Here is a 16,875-nt window from a genome sequence, read left to right on the forward strand (position 1 = left end):
AACCAATTAAATGTTTTTAAACAAATTCAGACGAAAAAGCTACACTTTGCTCTTAATAGACTAAATAATGATTTAAGCATAGAATAAATTTGGCACCAATAAATACATTCTATAAATTAATTAGAAATTCTACTAGGAAGTTTTAAAATTTGTATCAACAATAACTTGATATAAACATGAAACTTCGAATCAACAACCCGTTACCTCTCCCAATTATATATAAATAAAAAAAAAAATTAGACCGCCTTATAATTTGTTTGGGTATGAAAAACCATTATTTATTGAGGCTCCTCAATCCCTCTGCCCTTGCTTCTCTCACCCCCCACTATCACATTAAAATATCATCGAATATTGTCTCTTTTACAACTTCCAAAACGTCTCCTTTCCCTTTACTCTCTCTCAAAATCTTCTCTTCTCTTCTCTTCTCTCTTTTGTCTCTTTCTCCGCCAAAAAAAAAACATCGCTTTTAACCCCAACTTTCACTTCCACACACCTTAAACCGACAAAAATGCCTGCTGATTCCGGCGACAGGCGTCCGGTTCGCGCCCCTGGCACCATGGGATCGCACCCACCGGCCAAATTGACCGAGCCACTGCCATGCCCGAGGTGTGACTCAACCAGCACCAAGTTCTGCTACTACAACAACTATAACCTCTCTCAGCCTCGGTATTTCTGCAAGTCATGCCGCCGTTACTGGACCCAAGGTGGAACTCTCCGTAACGTTCCTGTTGGTGGTGGGACCCGCAAGTCTTCCAAGCGCTCTCGAAGCTCATCATCCCTGCTATCTCCCTCTGTTGCAACTTCGTCTTCCTCGAGCGTTACGCATGAAGCCGAGTCTGTGCATATGGCTGTTAACCCTGTTTCGGTTTTGCCTGGAACTGGAGTTAAACCTGAAGTGGGTTTGGCTGACGTGAATTTGAATGACACTGTGGATCTTCCAGTGAGTGGAGGCTTCACTTCATTCTTGAACTCTCAGGGAGAAGGGTACCTAACACTTGGTGGATACGGCCTTGGAACTGGTTCAGGATTTGATGGAGTTTGGGGATACCCTGGAAACGGATATCTGGGTGTTTATAATGGTGGGGATGGTGATGAACCTGCTGATGCTGTAGCTGGAGCTACCGGCTGTAATATATGGCAAGCAACAGGCAATGTCGAAGGCGGCGGAGGGTTAGTCGATGGAGATTGCTTTGGTTGGCCTGGCCTTGCCATTTCTGCACCAGGGAAAGGTTTGAAGTGAAATGAATTTTGCCATTTTCGAGAGTTTGTTGGTTACTGATTAGTGGTGGTGTCGTTTTTATTGTGAAGTTTTAGTTGTCTTTTTCTTTTGGGTTCAGTTCATTTCCTTTGGTGGGTATAGAGAGAAGTGATTAATAGTACAATAGAAGGTCACCTTTCATGTTCTTTAGGAGTTTCGTTTTTTTTTATTTTAGTATGACTGTAAATCTCTGGTGTCTCTTGATGAAAAAACTATTTTGCAGTGGGAAAGAAATGAATGAAAAACGACAGTTTATTATAGCAACGAATTTTCTTTGGTCTTGATGCATATAATCCCAATAATGCCATTGAATACTCTGCAGCAGGACACTCTCGAGTGATGCGTATTGCAGGTTTTCAGTTACCAACTATTCAACCACTACTTAATCATTCCAAGAGGATATTTTGTTAGAAATCTAACAAGTTTTGACCCATGTTTCGTCCTGATGTGGTAAGATTAATCTAACAGTGGACCTGGATTGCCATGGAATTTAATATGATACCCACAGAGGAAAAAAAAGGGGAAATTTCACCTCTGGTCTATGGATTGAAAAGAAATTGTCGCCTTCGAGTGACATTCCACCAACTAATGGACCGCATTTTAGGACCATCTTTTTCTTATTAATGGAAAAAAGCAATTGCTTTCATGTCCCTACAATGGGTTATTCTATGTTTTAAAGTTCGAACAGTGTATTTTTCGAACAAAATATACCTTTTATCAAACATAAGTAATTTTTAATGGAGCCAGATACTTGTACTGCAAATATTACCACAATCCATTCCCTGTCGTAAGCTGTAAACCGACTCGAAATTTAAGACATAAGAAAGCAATATGGTTTGCATGTGAGAACAAATGGGATGGCCTCTGACGAGCACAGTTGTTTTGGTGGTATTGGGTCCAAAATAACCCCAGGCCACGGAGCATGTGTTCCGGGTGATATCCTTGTGGAGGAAGAGAAGACAGATCATTAGGTCGGTGGTTAATATTTACAAATTAGTACTTATCTTTTCTATTTTGGATTATGTTAGCCAAATTCCTACCACATTTTTAACCTATATCCATGATAATAACATGGGGAGGTCAATTACTCAATTATGCTTTGAATCATTTAGCCAGATTGAAGTGCATTTAATTTTTGCTTTCGTGATTTAGGAAAAAGCAGCTTTCACAGGTTGATTTTTTATTTAAAAAATAATAAATTAATTTTTATATATTAGATTAAAGATTAAATTAAATTTTTTAAATTTTATTTAATTTTAATAATAAAATTTAATGTAACTAACGAAATAACTAGACAATCACACTTGACGTGTTACGTGTACGTTATATTAACTTACAAACTTTTAACAATAAAAATAAATTATAGATAATGACTAATTTACTCATTTTTAATAAAATAAATAAATTGTATTCCAACTTTTACTACATATGACTCAATGAGATTTTTACTGCAAATTTATCGTTCCTATTCTTCCATCTTTTATGCACCATGTGGATGGTGGGTAATTAATATTTTAATGATGCATGATAATTTTGTTATAAAATTTGTCATTGTATTAAAATTGAGATAATTTATACTATTAACAAACTATTAAATAATATTTTGAGTATTTAAGGTTTTATAGATTTTGATAAATCATTATTTTGAGAGTATTTGTATTTTTATATTTTAAGAACATATTACTTTCAGAATATTTATATTTTTAAAATTTTAATAAATTTAAAATATATATATATATATACAAACACAAAAGAATCCTATGATTTTAATCTAAAACATCATGTGCTTTTACCATATTAATTTTATCATTTAATTTTATAATTAATTTTTATCACTTTTTAATAAATTATTATATAATATTTTTAATAAGTTTTCAGTAAAATTAAAAAGAACTAAATGCATAGGATATAGAATGTTTGTAGTTCCCCCATTGGTGTTCCCAAAAAAGAAAAAAGGAAAGTTGTCCCATGGGTAAGATAATTCCATCTTTCTTAAATGAAATGGTTTTAAATTAAATTCTCTTAAAAGATTTATAGGTGCATGTAGACATAGATTAATATTTTAATTTTTGATACTTCATGTAATTAATTTTAATGAACAAAAAAGTGGTGCACTGGCTATCTACATTTATATATCAAGTGATTAGGCACCAATTAGCCTGGTGATTTGTTTCTTTATGTTAGGTGAAGCTGCTGCTTCTTCGCTGCCAAAAAAAAAAGGACAATGACAATGAAACCTTAGTTGCTATGTCTGCACGCGAATTCAAACATGTTGGCACCGTAATTGATGGGTTGGTTCCATACATGGTGAAATACAGTGTTTTGATTGCAGTCAATAATGATGATGTAAAGATGATAATTGCAGTCATTTCATTACCCATCAATATGCTTAACAAAAGAAATGAATGAGAGGAGTCCAATTCCACGTTATGAGTGCTCCCCCAATTATGAAGCCATGGGGCACCACTCTGGCACTTTCCTTTCCTTGTCTAATTGGACTTCCATTGGCAGGTGGACTGGAGAATGAAATACCGTCACTGCTGAAAGCTAAGACCAGAAGGAAGGGTGTTTCACCAGGCTACGCGCTACATTGACAAGACATGACAGGTGGAAAACCATTTTTTATCAGTATCGTTTTCGGGTGACATGATACGGAGAGAGAAAAAAAGCGTGCCCAAACACATTTTACACCCTACAATTAAACTAAAAAAATAAAAAATAAATTAACGGTTAGATTGAATTTTAAAAAGTTCAGAATTTATAGATAAAATTTTTTAAAAATTTGAGAATCTCAGGATAAAATTTATATCCCGTCTTTTTCGTGGTAGAACAGGAATATAATCTTAAAAATTTTTCAGAAAAATATTTTTTATTGAAAACGTTTTTTATGATTTATCATGTTTGATCTTTTTCAACATTTTGAAATATGTTTCATATTCGACCGTAAAACTTTTTATAAAATGAAGATTAATATGGAGAGAGTTTTATAGTTAAATTTCAAGTAGAAGATTTGCATCTTAAGGAAAGTATTGTCGGTGTTAAAATATATAGTTGAAAAATCGACCCAACAAAGTAGATTAATTCAAGTAAATTTGGTGTCATTGTCTGAATTTGGTTAATAAGTATTTTTTTTTACAATGCTTTCGTTTTAATTTTATATTAAACATGAAAAACAAGTTTTTTTGGCGAAGATGAGTAGACAAATAAGAGTTTGATTTATTATTGTTAGAATTAAATGACCTGAATCCTTATTTAAATAAAATACAGTGGTAAAATAAAATAAAAGTAAAATCCATATAGAACTGCACTTCTTTTATTTTATTTTAGAATAAGGTTTTTTAAACATTATTAAACTCCATCTATTTTATATTAATTAGAATAAGGTGTTTCAGTCTTACTAAAATATGGCTCTACAAGCCTATAAATAGACATAATCTATTCCTCTTGTAATCATTCGAATTTGATATAGTGAATTTTTTTCTCCTCTGCCCGTGGTTTTTCCCCTAAAGGGTTTCCATGTAAAAATCTGTGTGTTCTTTATTTTATTTTTCACAAATTGGTATTAGAGCTTTCGGGTAGTTTATCTCGATCAAGGTAATGGCGTCTTTGAAGTATGAAATTTCGCTGTTGGATCACAACACCAGATTTGCGTTGTGGCAGATTAAGATGCAAGCAGTTCTTACGCAGATGGATCTAGAGGATGCCTTGCTAAGGATAGATAAGATGCCTTCGACACTAACAAATGAAGAGAAGAAGCGTAAGGATCGAAATGCGTTAACACAATTACATCTGCATTTGTCCACCAAAATTTTGCAGGATGTGATGAAAGAGAAGACCGCCGCTGCATTGTGGAAGAGGCTAGAACAAATATGTATGTCGAAAACACTAACAAGCAAGTTGCATATGAAGCAGCGTCTTTATGCTTATCGTTTGGAGGAAGGTGCGTCTATACACGAACACTTAACAATGTTTAAAGAAATTTGCTCAAACTTGGAGGCCATGGAGGTTCAATATGATAAGGAAGATCTAGGGTTGATTTTACTTTATTTGTTGCCCCCGTCTTATTCAACCTTTAGAGACACGATTTTATATAGCCGTGAGTCTCTCACAATTGATGAAGTTTATGATTCTTTGACCTCGTATGATAAGATGAAGCATCTTGTGGTTAAACCCGACTCTCAAAGAGAGGGTATCATTGTTCGTGAGAGACAAGATCGGAATGTCGATGATGATCGTGGAAGGACATAGGAACGGAATCCTTGCGGTAAATCTAAGGGTAGATCAAAGTCTTCAAACAGAGGTAAAACTTGTAACTTCTGCAAGAAGAAAGTACATATTAAATCTGAGTGCTATAAGCTACAGAACAAGATTAAAAGAGAGGCTGCGAATCAAAAGGAAAAACAACTAGAAAATTCTGGTGAAGCTGATGTTATAGAAGACTACAACGATGGTGAACTTCTAGTCACTTCTATCAATGATTCTAAAGTAAGCGAGAAGTGGATACTTGATTCAGGCTGCACCTTCTACATGAGTCCCTATCGGGATTGGTTTACAATTTATGAAACAGTGTCTGAAGGTGTTCTTTTGATGAGAAATAATGCTTCGTGTAAAATTGCAGGTGTTGGAACAATTAAAGTTAAGATGTTTGATGGAGTTGTCAGAACACTTAATGACGTACGACATGTTCCAGAATTGAAAAGAAATTTAATTTCGTTGAGTACTCTTGATTCAAAAGGGTACAAATACACAGTTGAAAATGGCACTTTATGTAACACCCCTAACTCATGACCGACGCCGGTGTCGGACACGAGGGGTTAACGAGACAAATCCTCTTAAAGTACCGACCAATTTGGCAATTCTGGACAGGCTGGAAAACTGCGTCACCGTCGCCTTAAAAATCATATCTCGAGTTCCAAAACTCGGAAACTGGTTTTGTAAATTTTCCCTGAATTTAGACTCATATACCCATCCATGGATTTATTTTTAGAATTTTTGGTTGGGCCAATTGGTACAGTTTATTAGTTAAAGTCACCCATGTTACAGGGATCGACTGCTCTGACCTCCGCGCGTTACAACTTGAATATCTTTCTGTACAGGGCTTTAATACTAGTGCCGTTTATTTCTAATGAAACTAGACTCAAAATGGAATCTGTACATATAAGGCATGACTCCTAATTCTTTCTGGATAATTTATGGTAAATTTTCAAAGTCGCGACAGGGGACCCAGAAATCGTTCTGGCCCTGTCTCACGAGAACTTTAATATCTCCCAGTATACTGCTCATATGGTCGTTTCGTTTCGTCCATATAAAAATAGATTCATCAAGGATCAGTTCCATAATTTACTTACTATTTAATTCTACTTCTACTATTTTTAGTGATTTTTCAATCTCATCTCACTGCTGCTGTCCGCAACAGTTACTGCAGTAGACTATGCCAATTTCATGAATTTTTCCTTGGCCTTAATCATCCATCATACATGACACAAATTATGGCCACCGTAACAAAATTTGAGTTTCTAAGACTCGTGGCTATAGGTTCTAGCATCCCACTCGACGACCACATAGGCCATTTTCACATGGCTTAAAGTTTACAACCCACAATTCGACAAAATATAATAGCCTATACATGCCAAATGTTCTTCAACAACAAAAACAATACCACAAGATTTCAGCCGGTGTGATGACTTCAACGACGGTTCCGAGCACGCAACAATACGAGTCCAAGAGACCTAAAATGGGTGACAAGAAAACACCGAGTGAGTTTACAACTCAGTAAGTCATAAGCATTCGTCAATCCACTGATAAAGTTACTACTACATGTACAACAAATGAGGCTAGGTACTCGTCCATATCGAATCTATACCATAATACCTCGGACCTTTCGGTCCAATCTCGTACCAATTCATACATCCACATTTCATATTCTACACAACAAGATAATCGAAGCATTTTTACACATTAACTCATTTTCCAGCACAACCATACAATTTCAATCATCACATAGATTTAAGGCTTACCAAATTCAACCCCAAGCATGAACGTATTACCTATTCGTCATGAGCTCAAGGTACTTACCCGATCCGCTGTCCATACTCACTCGATGGAGACACACCCTCCATATAATTGTTCGATTGGAGATATTTATATATATATATATAGAGTACGCACACACAGTGCTTAATACTCGATTTCGCACACTTAGTGCCATGCGATTTAAGCCCGCACACACAGTGCCATGCCCTTCGAGCTCGCACACTTAGTGCCATATATTTCCAGCATGCACACTTAGTGCCATATATTTCCAGCACGCACACTTAGTGCCAATCTCGTCACCGTACACACGTATTGCCCGCACACTTAGTGCCGAAAGCAAACTTTCTACACATTTCACTATTTCTTTTACATTCAACAATTGTCATCACTCCATACACATACATTTTCATTTATATATATATATCATCCCATTAAACACAATTGCATAAATTTTACAATCATTTAAGCAATATCAAATACGTGCTTAATGACTTACCTCGTGTTGGGTAAAATAGTTCCAAGTCGGCTACTCGATGACCTTCGTCTTTCCCTTGCTTGATTCTCCTTCTTTAACTCCTTGAGCTTAATCAATAAATCACTAGTTTAACCATCTTGCTAAACATTCATAATTCAACTACACATGCATATGTATGCTTGTATATTCGGCAACCATTCTTACTAATCGCCCATTTGGTCGATTATACACCTAACCGAATATGCACCAAAAACTTGATTCAACATTACCTACATACTCACTTTAATGGCGAATATATATATATGTACAATGTCAACTAACATCTTTTAATCACCTAATTTCATCTCATGAACATTTAATCAAATTTTCCCAATCTAGCATATATTTTCACATCCATTTGTAACATCATGTACAAACACATATACACATATATCAAAACACAAATTTTACCTATCATGCAACAAGCATAAATCGCACTTATGAGCATGCCATGGCGAATACATCCCACACCATCCCCTTTCAATTTTTGGTCATGGTTAAACAAAGAAAACTCCATGTCTTACTCAAGAATGCTAAAAGAAATTTCAAGAGTAGTCAATCCATCATTACATGTATCATCAACAAGCTTCACATTTAGCATGCAATGGCTTTAACACAATATCAACCTTGGCTGTAACACCCCTAACTCGTGACCGACGCCGGTGACGGACACGAGGGGTTAACGGCCAAATCCTCTCAAGATACCAACCAATTTGACATTTCCAGTCAGGCTGGAGAACTGCATCACCGTCGCCTTAAAATCATATCTCGAGTTTCAAAACTCGAAACTGGTTTCGTAAATTTTCCTGAATTTAGACTCATATACCCATCCATGGATTTATTTTTAGAATTTTTGGTTGGGCCAATTAGTACAGTTTATTAGTTAAATTCACCCATGTTACAGGGATCGACTGCTCTGACCTTCGCGCATTACAACTTGGATATCTCTCTGTACAGGGCTTTAATACTGGTGCCGTTTGTTTCTAATGAAACTAGACTCAAAATGGAATCTGTACATACAAGGCATGACTCCTAATTCTTTCTGGATAATTTATGGTAAATTTTCAAAGTCGCGACAGGGGACCCAGAAACCGTTCTGGCCCTGTCTCACGAGAACTTTAATATTTCTCAGTATACTGCTCATATGGTCGTTTCGTTTCGTCCCTATAAAAATAGATTCATCAAGGTTCAGTTCCATAATTTACTCACTATTTAATTCTACTTCTACTATTTTTAGTGATTTTTCAATCTTATCTCACTGCTGCTGTCCGCAACAGTTACTGCAGTAGACTATGCCAATTTCATGAATTTTCCCTTGGCCTTAATCATCCATCATACATGACACAAATTATGGCCACCTTATCAAAATTAGAGTTTCTAAGACTCGTGGCTATAGGCTCTAGCATCCCACTCGACGACCACATAGGCCATTTTCGCATGGCTTAAAGTTTACAACCCACAATCCGACAAAATATAATAGCCTATACATGCCAAATGTTCTACAACAACAAAAACAATACCACAAGATTTCAGCCGTTGTGATGACTTCAGCGACGGTCCCGATCACGCAAACAATACGAGTCCGAGAGACCTAAAATGGGTGACAAGAAAACACCGAGTGAGTTTACAACTCAGTAAGTCATAAGCATTAATCAATCCACTGATAAAGTTACTACTACATGTACAACAAATGAGGCTAGGTACTCGTCCATATCGAATCTATACCATAATACCTCGGACCTTTCGGTCCAATCTCGTACCAATTCATACATCCACATTTCATATTCTACACAACAAGATAATCGAAGCATTTTTACACATTAACTCATTTTCCAGCACAACCATACACATTTCAATCATCACGTAGATTTAAGGCTTACCAATTTCAATCCCCAAGCATGAACGAATTCTCTATTCGTCATGAGCTCGAGGTACTTACCCGATCCGCTGTCCATACTCAATTCAATGGAGACACACCCTCCATATATATAGAGTACGCACACACAGTGCTTACCACTCGATTTCGCACACTTAGTGCCACGTAATTTAAGCTCGCACACACAGTGCCATACCCTCCGAACTCGCACACCCAGTGCCGTATTTTTCCAGCTTGCACACTTAGTGCCAAATATTTCCAGCACGCACACTTAGTGCCATATATTTCCAGCACGCACACTTAGTGCCATATATTTCCAGCACGCACACTTAGTGCCAATCTCGTCACCATACACACGTATTGCCCGCACACATAGTGCCGAAAGCAAACTTTCTACACATTCCACTATTTCTTTTACATTCAACAATTATCCTCATTCCATACACATACAATTTCATTTATACATATATATAGCATTCCATTAAACACAATTGCATAGATTTTCCAATCATTTAAGCAATATCAAACATATGTGCTTAATGACTTACCTTGTGCTGGGTAAATAATTCCAAGTCGGCTACTCGATGATCTTCGATTTCCCCTTGTTGGACGCCTCTCCTTTAGGATCTTGAGCTTAAACAAATAAATTAACTCATTCAACCGCTTTGGTACATATATTGGTATCCACATTTTAATGATCTTATGACCTACGAACGACATGGTAAAATTTTTATCTTACTACCTTACGTTCTTAGCTATTCGCTAATAGCCTTATGCAATTACCATACTATCAATAATCCAATCATACATACACATATACATATTCGTATATTAGGTAACCACCCTTACTAATTACCCATTTTAGTCAATTTTATACAATCGAAGGCAATATCATAAATGGGTATACTTATATAGCCGAATGTGCTAAATTTGATCTAACATCACCTATACACTTGATTGAATGGCCGAATACCTATACTATCAATTATAGTGTCACTTTTATTCTTTCAAGCACATAGTTTCCTCCCATGAACACTTGGCCGAATTTTCTTTTCTCTTCTAGCATAGCTTCACATCTCAAAATTAAGAGTTGCAAATTACAATTAGGTTACAACAATGCCCATAATTGACCGAATGCTTAAGCTCAACTCATTTTCTTTTTAATTTGCCCTTCACTATTTTCTTCAATTCATCAAATACAAAGTGGTTTACATCTAGTATTAAACCAAACTTGCTAGCACACAACATTCCTTAACCGAATGTTATAAACCCAAGCTACATATATTGTTCATTAAGACCCTTCGATGGCCACATTCGGCACCCCCCCCTTATGAACAAACCAATTTCAACCTTCAAAAGAAAAAAAAACATATGCACCAAGAGCTTCAACTACTTGGCCGAATATCAAACCTCCAAACAACAAAATTTAATCCATGAAATGAGTAGAACTTGAACTAATCACCTCATTTATACCTAAATTTCCAAGGATTTCAAAGTGCTTACCTCTTCCTAAGCATCATCCAAGCCAAATCATGAACCAAAGAATTCCATTCTTCCTCCTCCTTCAAGTCACGACAATGGAGAAAAGATGAGCATTCTTTTTTTTTTTTTCTTTTCTTTTTCTTCTTTTACTAACATTATTTTATCTCCAATGACCCATTCCTTATTATTAAAATCTAATTAAACATATATATTGCCCATCAATATCCCATCTTGGCCGGCCACCATTAATAAATTGGGCAATTTGACATGCAAGTCCACCTTTGTGTTAACATGCACTAATAAGCCATTTAAAATTAGCCTATCATATTTCACCATGTCTCACATTGATCCCTATTTAATAATTTCTCATACAATTGGTAAAATTAGAGAATGAGACTTCCACATGTGCATGTACACACACAATAAGCATAGAATATAACAATTAATTATTTTTATGACTCGGTTTTGTGGTCCCGAAACCACTTTCCGACTACGGTCAATTTTGGGCTGTCACAACTCTCCCCCACTTAAGAAATTTTCGTCCCCGAAAATCTTACCGGTAAATAGGCTCGGGTATCGCTCTTTCATAGAGTCCTCGAGTTCCCAAGTGGCTTCTTCAATTCCGTGTTTATGCCACAACACCTTCACTAACGAGATTTTCTTATTGCGCAACTCTTTTACTTCACGCATCATAATGCGAACGGTTCCTCTTCATAGCTCAAATTAGGTGAATCTCAATCTCGGATGGAGCAATTACGTGCGATGGATCGACCTATATCGTCAAGCATCGAGACATGAAAAACATTGTGAATCTTTTCGAGCTCAGGGGGCAAAATCAAACGATACGCGACTGGACCGACTCGTTCGGATATCTCATATGGCCCGATGAACCTCGGGCTCAATTTGCCCTTACGGCCAAATCTAAGCACTTTCTTCCAGGGTGAGACTTTGAGAAATACCTTGTCTCCAACCTGATATTCAATATCTTTTCTTTTCAAATCCGCATACGACTTTTGGCGATCCGGCGACTTTCAAACTTTCACGAATTACTCGAACTTTTGCTCGGCATCCTTAACCAGATCAACCTCAAGATTTTTCCTTCACTAAGTTCACCAGAATAATGGGTACGGCATTTACGACCGTATAAAGCCTCGTAAGGCGCCATCTTGATACTTGATTGAAAGCTATTGTTGTGGCGAATTCAACCAAAGGTAAATACCGTTCCCATGCACCACTAAACTCAAGGATGCAACATCTCAACATATCCTCGAGTATTTGAATTATCCGTTCGGATTGACCATCGGTTTGGGGTGAAAAGTGCTAAAATGCGCTTTGGTACCCAAAGCCTCTTGCAATTTCTTCCAAAACCGCGACGTAAATCTTGGGTCTCTATCCGACACGATAGAAATAGGTACCCCATGCAATCGAACAATTTGGGAGACGATAATTCGCCAAATTATCGAGCGAAAAATCCGTGCGGACAAGGATAAATGAGCAGACTTGGTCGATCTATCAACAATGACCCAAACCGAGTCTTTCTTATTCGAGTCAATGGTAACCTGACACAAAGTCCATTGTTACTCGATCCCATTTCCATTCGGGTATCATGATCGGTCAAGTAATCCCGATGGCACTTGATGTTCCGCCTTCACTTGTTGACATATCGGACACCTTGAAACAAATTCGAAATGTCTCGTTTCATACCGGCCACCAAAACCGACTTTCGTGTCATTGTACATTTTAGTACTACCCGGTGGATTGACATTCGACTACAATGGGCTTCATTTAGAATTATCGAAATAAGTTCAATTCTTTGGAACACACAGACGACTTCGAACCTCAAACAATCGTCATCATTAATTTGAAACTCGATTCCTTGTTCGAACACACTCACCCGTTTTGCAAGCAACTCCTCATCAACTTTCGAGCTTCCCGAATTTGATGAGCCAACAATGGTTTGGCCTTTAATTGGCTACTAACACATTGTCGGGTAGAATAGACAAGTGTACATTCATCGTCAAAGCAAGCGGTGATTTCCGACTTAAGGCATCCGCAACCACATTAGCCTTTCCGGGTGATAATCAATGACGAGTTCATAATCTTTCAACAACTCGAGCCATCGTCTTTGTCGCAGATTTAAGTCTCTCGAGTCATCAAATATTTGAGACTTTTGTGATCCGAATACACATGGCACTTCTCACCAAATAAGTAATGTCGCCATATCTTCAAGGCGAACACGATGGCGACCAATTCGAGATCATGGGTTGGATAATTTTTCTCATGTGGCTTTAATTGTCTCGACGATAGGCCACAACTCGACCTTCTTGCATCAATACGCAACCTAACCCAAGTAGGGAGGCATCACTATAGATGACAAACTCTTTGCCGATTCGGTGTACTAGAACCGGAGCTTTCGTCAAATGGGTTTTCAATTGGTCGAAACTTTTTGACACTTTTCCGTCCATTCAAATTTGACATCTTTCGAAGCGATGTCATGGGTGTGGCCATCATCGAGAATCCTTTTACAAACCGTCGGTAGTAACCGCAAGCCCCAAAAGCTCCTAACTTCGGTAACATTCCTTGGAGGTTTCCAATTGACTATGGTCGAAATTTTGTTCGGGTCCACCTCGACACCGATCACGGACACCACGTGCCCCAAAAGCTAACCTCTTTCAACCAAAATTCACATTTCTTGAACTTTGCGATAATCGCTTATCTCGTAAGATTTGCAACACTAGCCTTAGGTGTTCAAGATGTTCGGTTTCATCTCGAATAAACCAAAATGTCATCGATAAATACAATTACGAACCGATCCAAGTATGGCTGAAAATTCTATTCATTAAATCCATAAACACCGCAGGGCATTAGTGAGCCCAAACGGCATTACCAAGAATTCGTAGTGACCGTACCTCGCTCTAAAAGCGGTTTTGGGTATGTCGATTCTCGGACCCTCAACCGATAGTACCCGACCTCAAATCTATCTTTGAAAACACCGAGGCTCCCTTTAATTGATCAAACAAATCATCAATTCGTGGCAATGGATATTTATTCTTTATCGTCACTTTATTGAGTTGACGATAGTCGATGCACAACCTCATGGTTCCGTCCTTCTTCTTCACAAACAATACAAAGCGCCCATGGAGAAAAACTCGGTCGAGCGAAACCTCTATCCGTCAATTCTTGCAATTGAACCTTCAATTCCTTTAATTCGTTAATGCCATACGACACGGGGCTATTGAAATCGGCGTAGTACCGGTACAACCGATGTCAATTCCACTTCTCGAACCGGTGGCAATCCGGTAACTCCTCAAGAAAACATCCGAATACTCACAAACCACTGGTACCGATTCGAGTTTCCTTTCCGTCTCTTTACTTCCAAACACATACGCAAGGTATGTTTCACACCCTTTTCACATATCTCCGAAGCGGTCATAGAAGATATTATCGCGGCACTCCTTTTAAACCAAGAGACTCGACTCGGACTACCTCGTTATTTGCACTCCTCAAATCAATGGTTTTCCTTTTGCGTCCACCATTGCATCATGTACGGTCACCAATCCATACCAAGAATTACATCGAATTCATCAAATGGTAGAAGCATCGATCGGCCGGAAAACAGATTCTCGAATTATTAGGGGCATCTCTTGCACACTTTATCAACTAGTACGTATTGACCCAAAGGGTTTGACACTGATTATTTAATTCAAGAGACTCAACGGTAGAGTCTTCTTGGATGCTAAGGTTTCACATACATATGAATGAGTAGAGCCGGGGTCAATCAATGCAATCACACTAGTATCAAAGAGAGTAAAAGTACCGATGATGACGTCGGGAGGATGCCTCCTCTCTCGCGCGGATGGCATATGCTTTAGCAGAGCACGGTCTCGGATCGGACAGCCGTATTAGAGGCTCCTCTCGATTACCACTCCTACCTCCAGAGATTCTCGGGGCCTACCTCCACCGTCGTTCCACTAGGTCTTGCACCTTGCGCCTTATTCCTCTCCTTTAGCTCCGTGCAATCTCTAATGAGGTGGTCCTTCGAGCCGCATCCATAATGAGCCCTATTAACAGACTTACCCCAACATTCACCTAGGTGTCGTCTTCCACATTGGGGCATTCAGGTCTCTCTTGACGATTATTGCCCACACTAGCTACTCAAGTAGCTCGGAGTCCGTCAATGGTCGGGCTCTAATGGAAATTCCCTTGATCGTCCTCGACTTCTTGGTGTCCTCCACGAACCTCTTTACAGCCGAGAACGGAGCTTTACTCGTCGATCTTTTACGGTAATCTCTTGCTTCAATTTCAGCCTTCTTCTTCTCCTTCCCAAGTTCTTCCGCCTTGCGTGCTCGTTCGACTAGTGTCACGAACTCCTTTATCTCCAAAATTCCCACTAGTAACTTTAACTCTTCATTCAATCCTTCTTCAAATCTTTTGCACATCGCAACCTCATCACCACACACTCCCGAGCATACCGACTAAGTCTTACGAACTCATGTTCAGATTCAGATCTGATCATCCGGCCTTGCTTGAGTTCCAAGAATTCCTTACGCTCGATCAATGAACCATTGACTAATGTATTTCTTTCAAATTGGATTGGAAGAAATCCCAAGTAACTCGCTCATTTGGGACTATGGAAATTAAAGTCCTCCACCAATAGTAAGTCGAGTCTCGCAACAAGGATATAGCACACTTAAGACATTCATCGGTGTGCATGACAGTTCATCTAACACTCTAATGGTGTTATCGAGCGTAACTCGGCCTTTTCGGCATCATCCGTAACTATGGCCTTGAACTCCTCGCCCCACGCTTCCTAATCAAGTCCACGGTGGTTTACTCACCTCACAGGATCGAGAATCGGAGGCATTGCGGGCTCTTGGGTGGAGTATTTAAATTCGGGAATGGTTGGACAGCCGGGTTGGTTCGGGCATATTGCGCGACCCACTCATTCATCATGGTGAAGAAGGCTTGTTTCGCCTTCATTTTGATTATTCGCGGATGATCGAGGCTCAACGGGCGGTGTCCCTTGCGCAGGAGCAGCCGCTACACTTTCAACGTCATCCGCCAAGGGTCTCTCTACCCCGGGTTCCATTGCTAATCAAAACAAAAATTTCAACCGTCAGAAGTCATCACATTATTAAGTGCTAACAATTTGGCATGTATAGCTAGACTCACACGCGCTATGGTAGTCCTAGAACCGACTAAACCATAGCTCTGATACCAATAAAATTGTAACACCCCTAACTCGTGACCGACGCCGGTGACGGACACGAGGGGTTAACGGCCAAATCCTCTCAAGATACCAACCAATTTGACATTTCCAGTCAGGCTGGAGAACTGCATCACCGTCGCCTTAAAAATCATATCTCGAGTTTCAAAACTCAGAAACTGGTTTCGTAAATTTTCCCTGAATTTAGACTCATATACCCATCCATGGATTTATTTTTAGAATTTTTGGTTGGGCCAATTAGTACAGTTTATTAGTTAAAGTCACCCATGTTACAGGGATCGACTGCTCTGACCTTCGCGCATTACAACTTGGATATCTCTCTGTACAGGGCTTTAATACTGGTTCCGTTTATTTATAATGAAACTAGACTCAAAATGGAATCTGTACATACAAGGCATGACTCCTAATTCTTTCTGGATAATTTATGGTAAATTTTCAAAGTCGCGACAGGGGACCCAGAAACCGTTCTGGCCCTGTCTCACGAG

General features: G+C 38.5%; 1 protein-coding gene across 1 annotated transcript; it reads left to right on the forward strand.

The window, feature by feature from the left end:
* The first annotated feature begins 253 nt into the window (after positions 1-253).
* LOC108451863 (dof zinc finger protein DOF1.6-like) lies at positions 254-1,522 on the forward strand. The gene has a single exon (XM_017749556.2). It carries the CDS (start codon positions 509-511, stop codon positions 1,238-1,240), a length of 732 nt encoding a protein of 243 aa, XP_017605045.1. The 5' UTR covers positions 254-508; the 3' UTR covers positions 1,241-1,522.
* Positions 1,523-16,875: the final 15,353 nt, after the last annotated feature.

This window comes from Gossypium arboreum, chromosome 3, assembly GCF_025698485.1.
Source record: "Gossypium arboreum isolate Shixiya-1 chromosome 3, ASM2569848v2, whole genome shotgun sequence".
Taxonomy (NCBI): Eukaryota; Viridiplantae; Streptophyta; class Magnoliopsida; order Malvales; family Malvaceae; genus Gossypium; species Gossypium arboreum.

What these genes read in the sequence shown, in the direction of transcription:
- LOC108451863 (XM_017749556.2), top strand. Translation starts at nt 509, where the DNA reads ATGCCTGCTGATTCCGGCGACAGGCGTCCGGTTCGCGCCCCTGGCACC.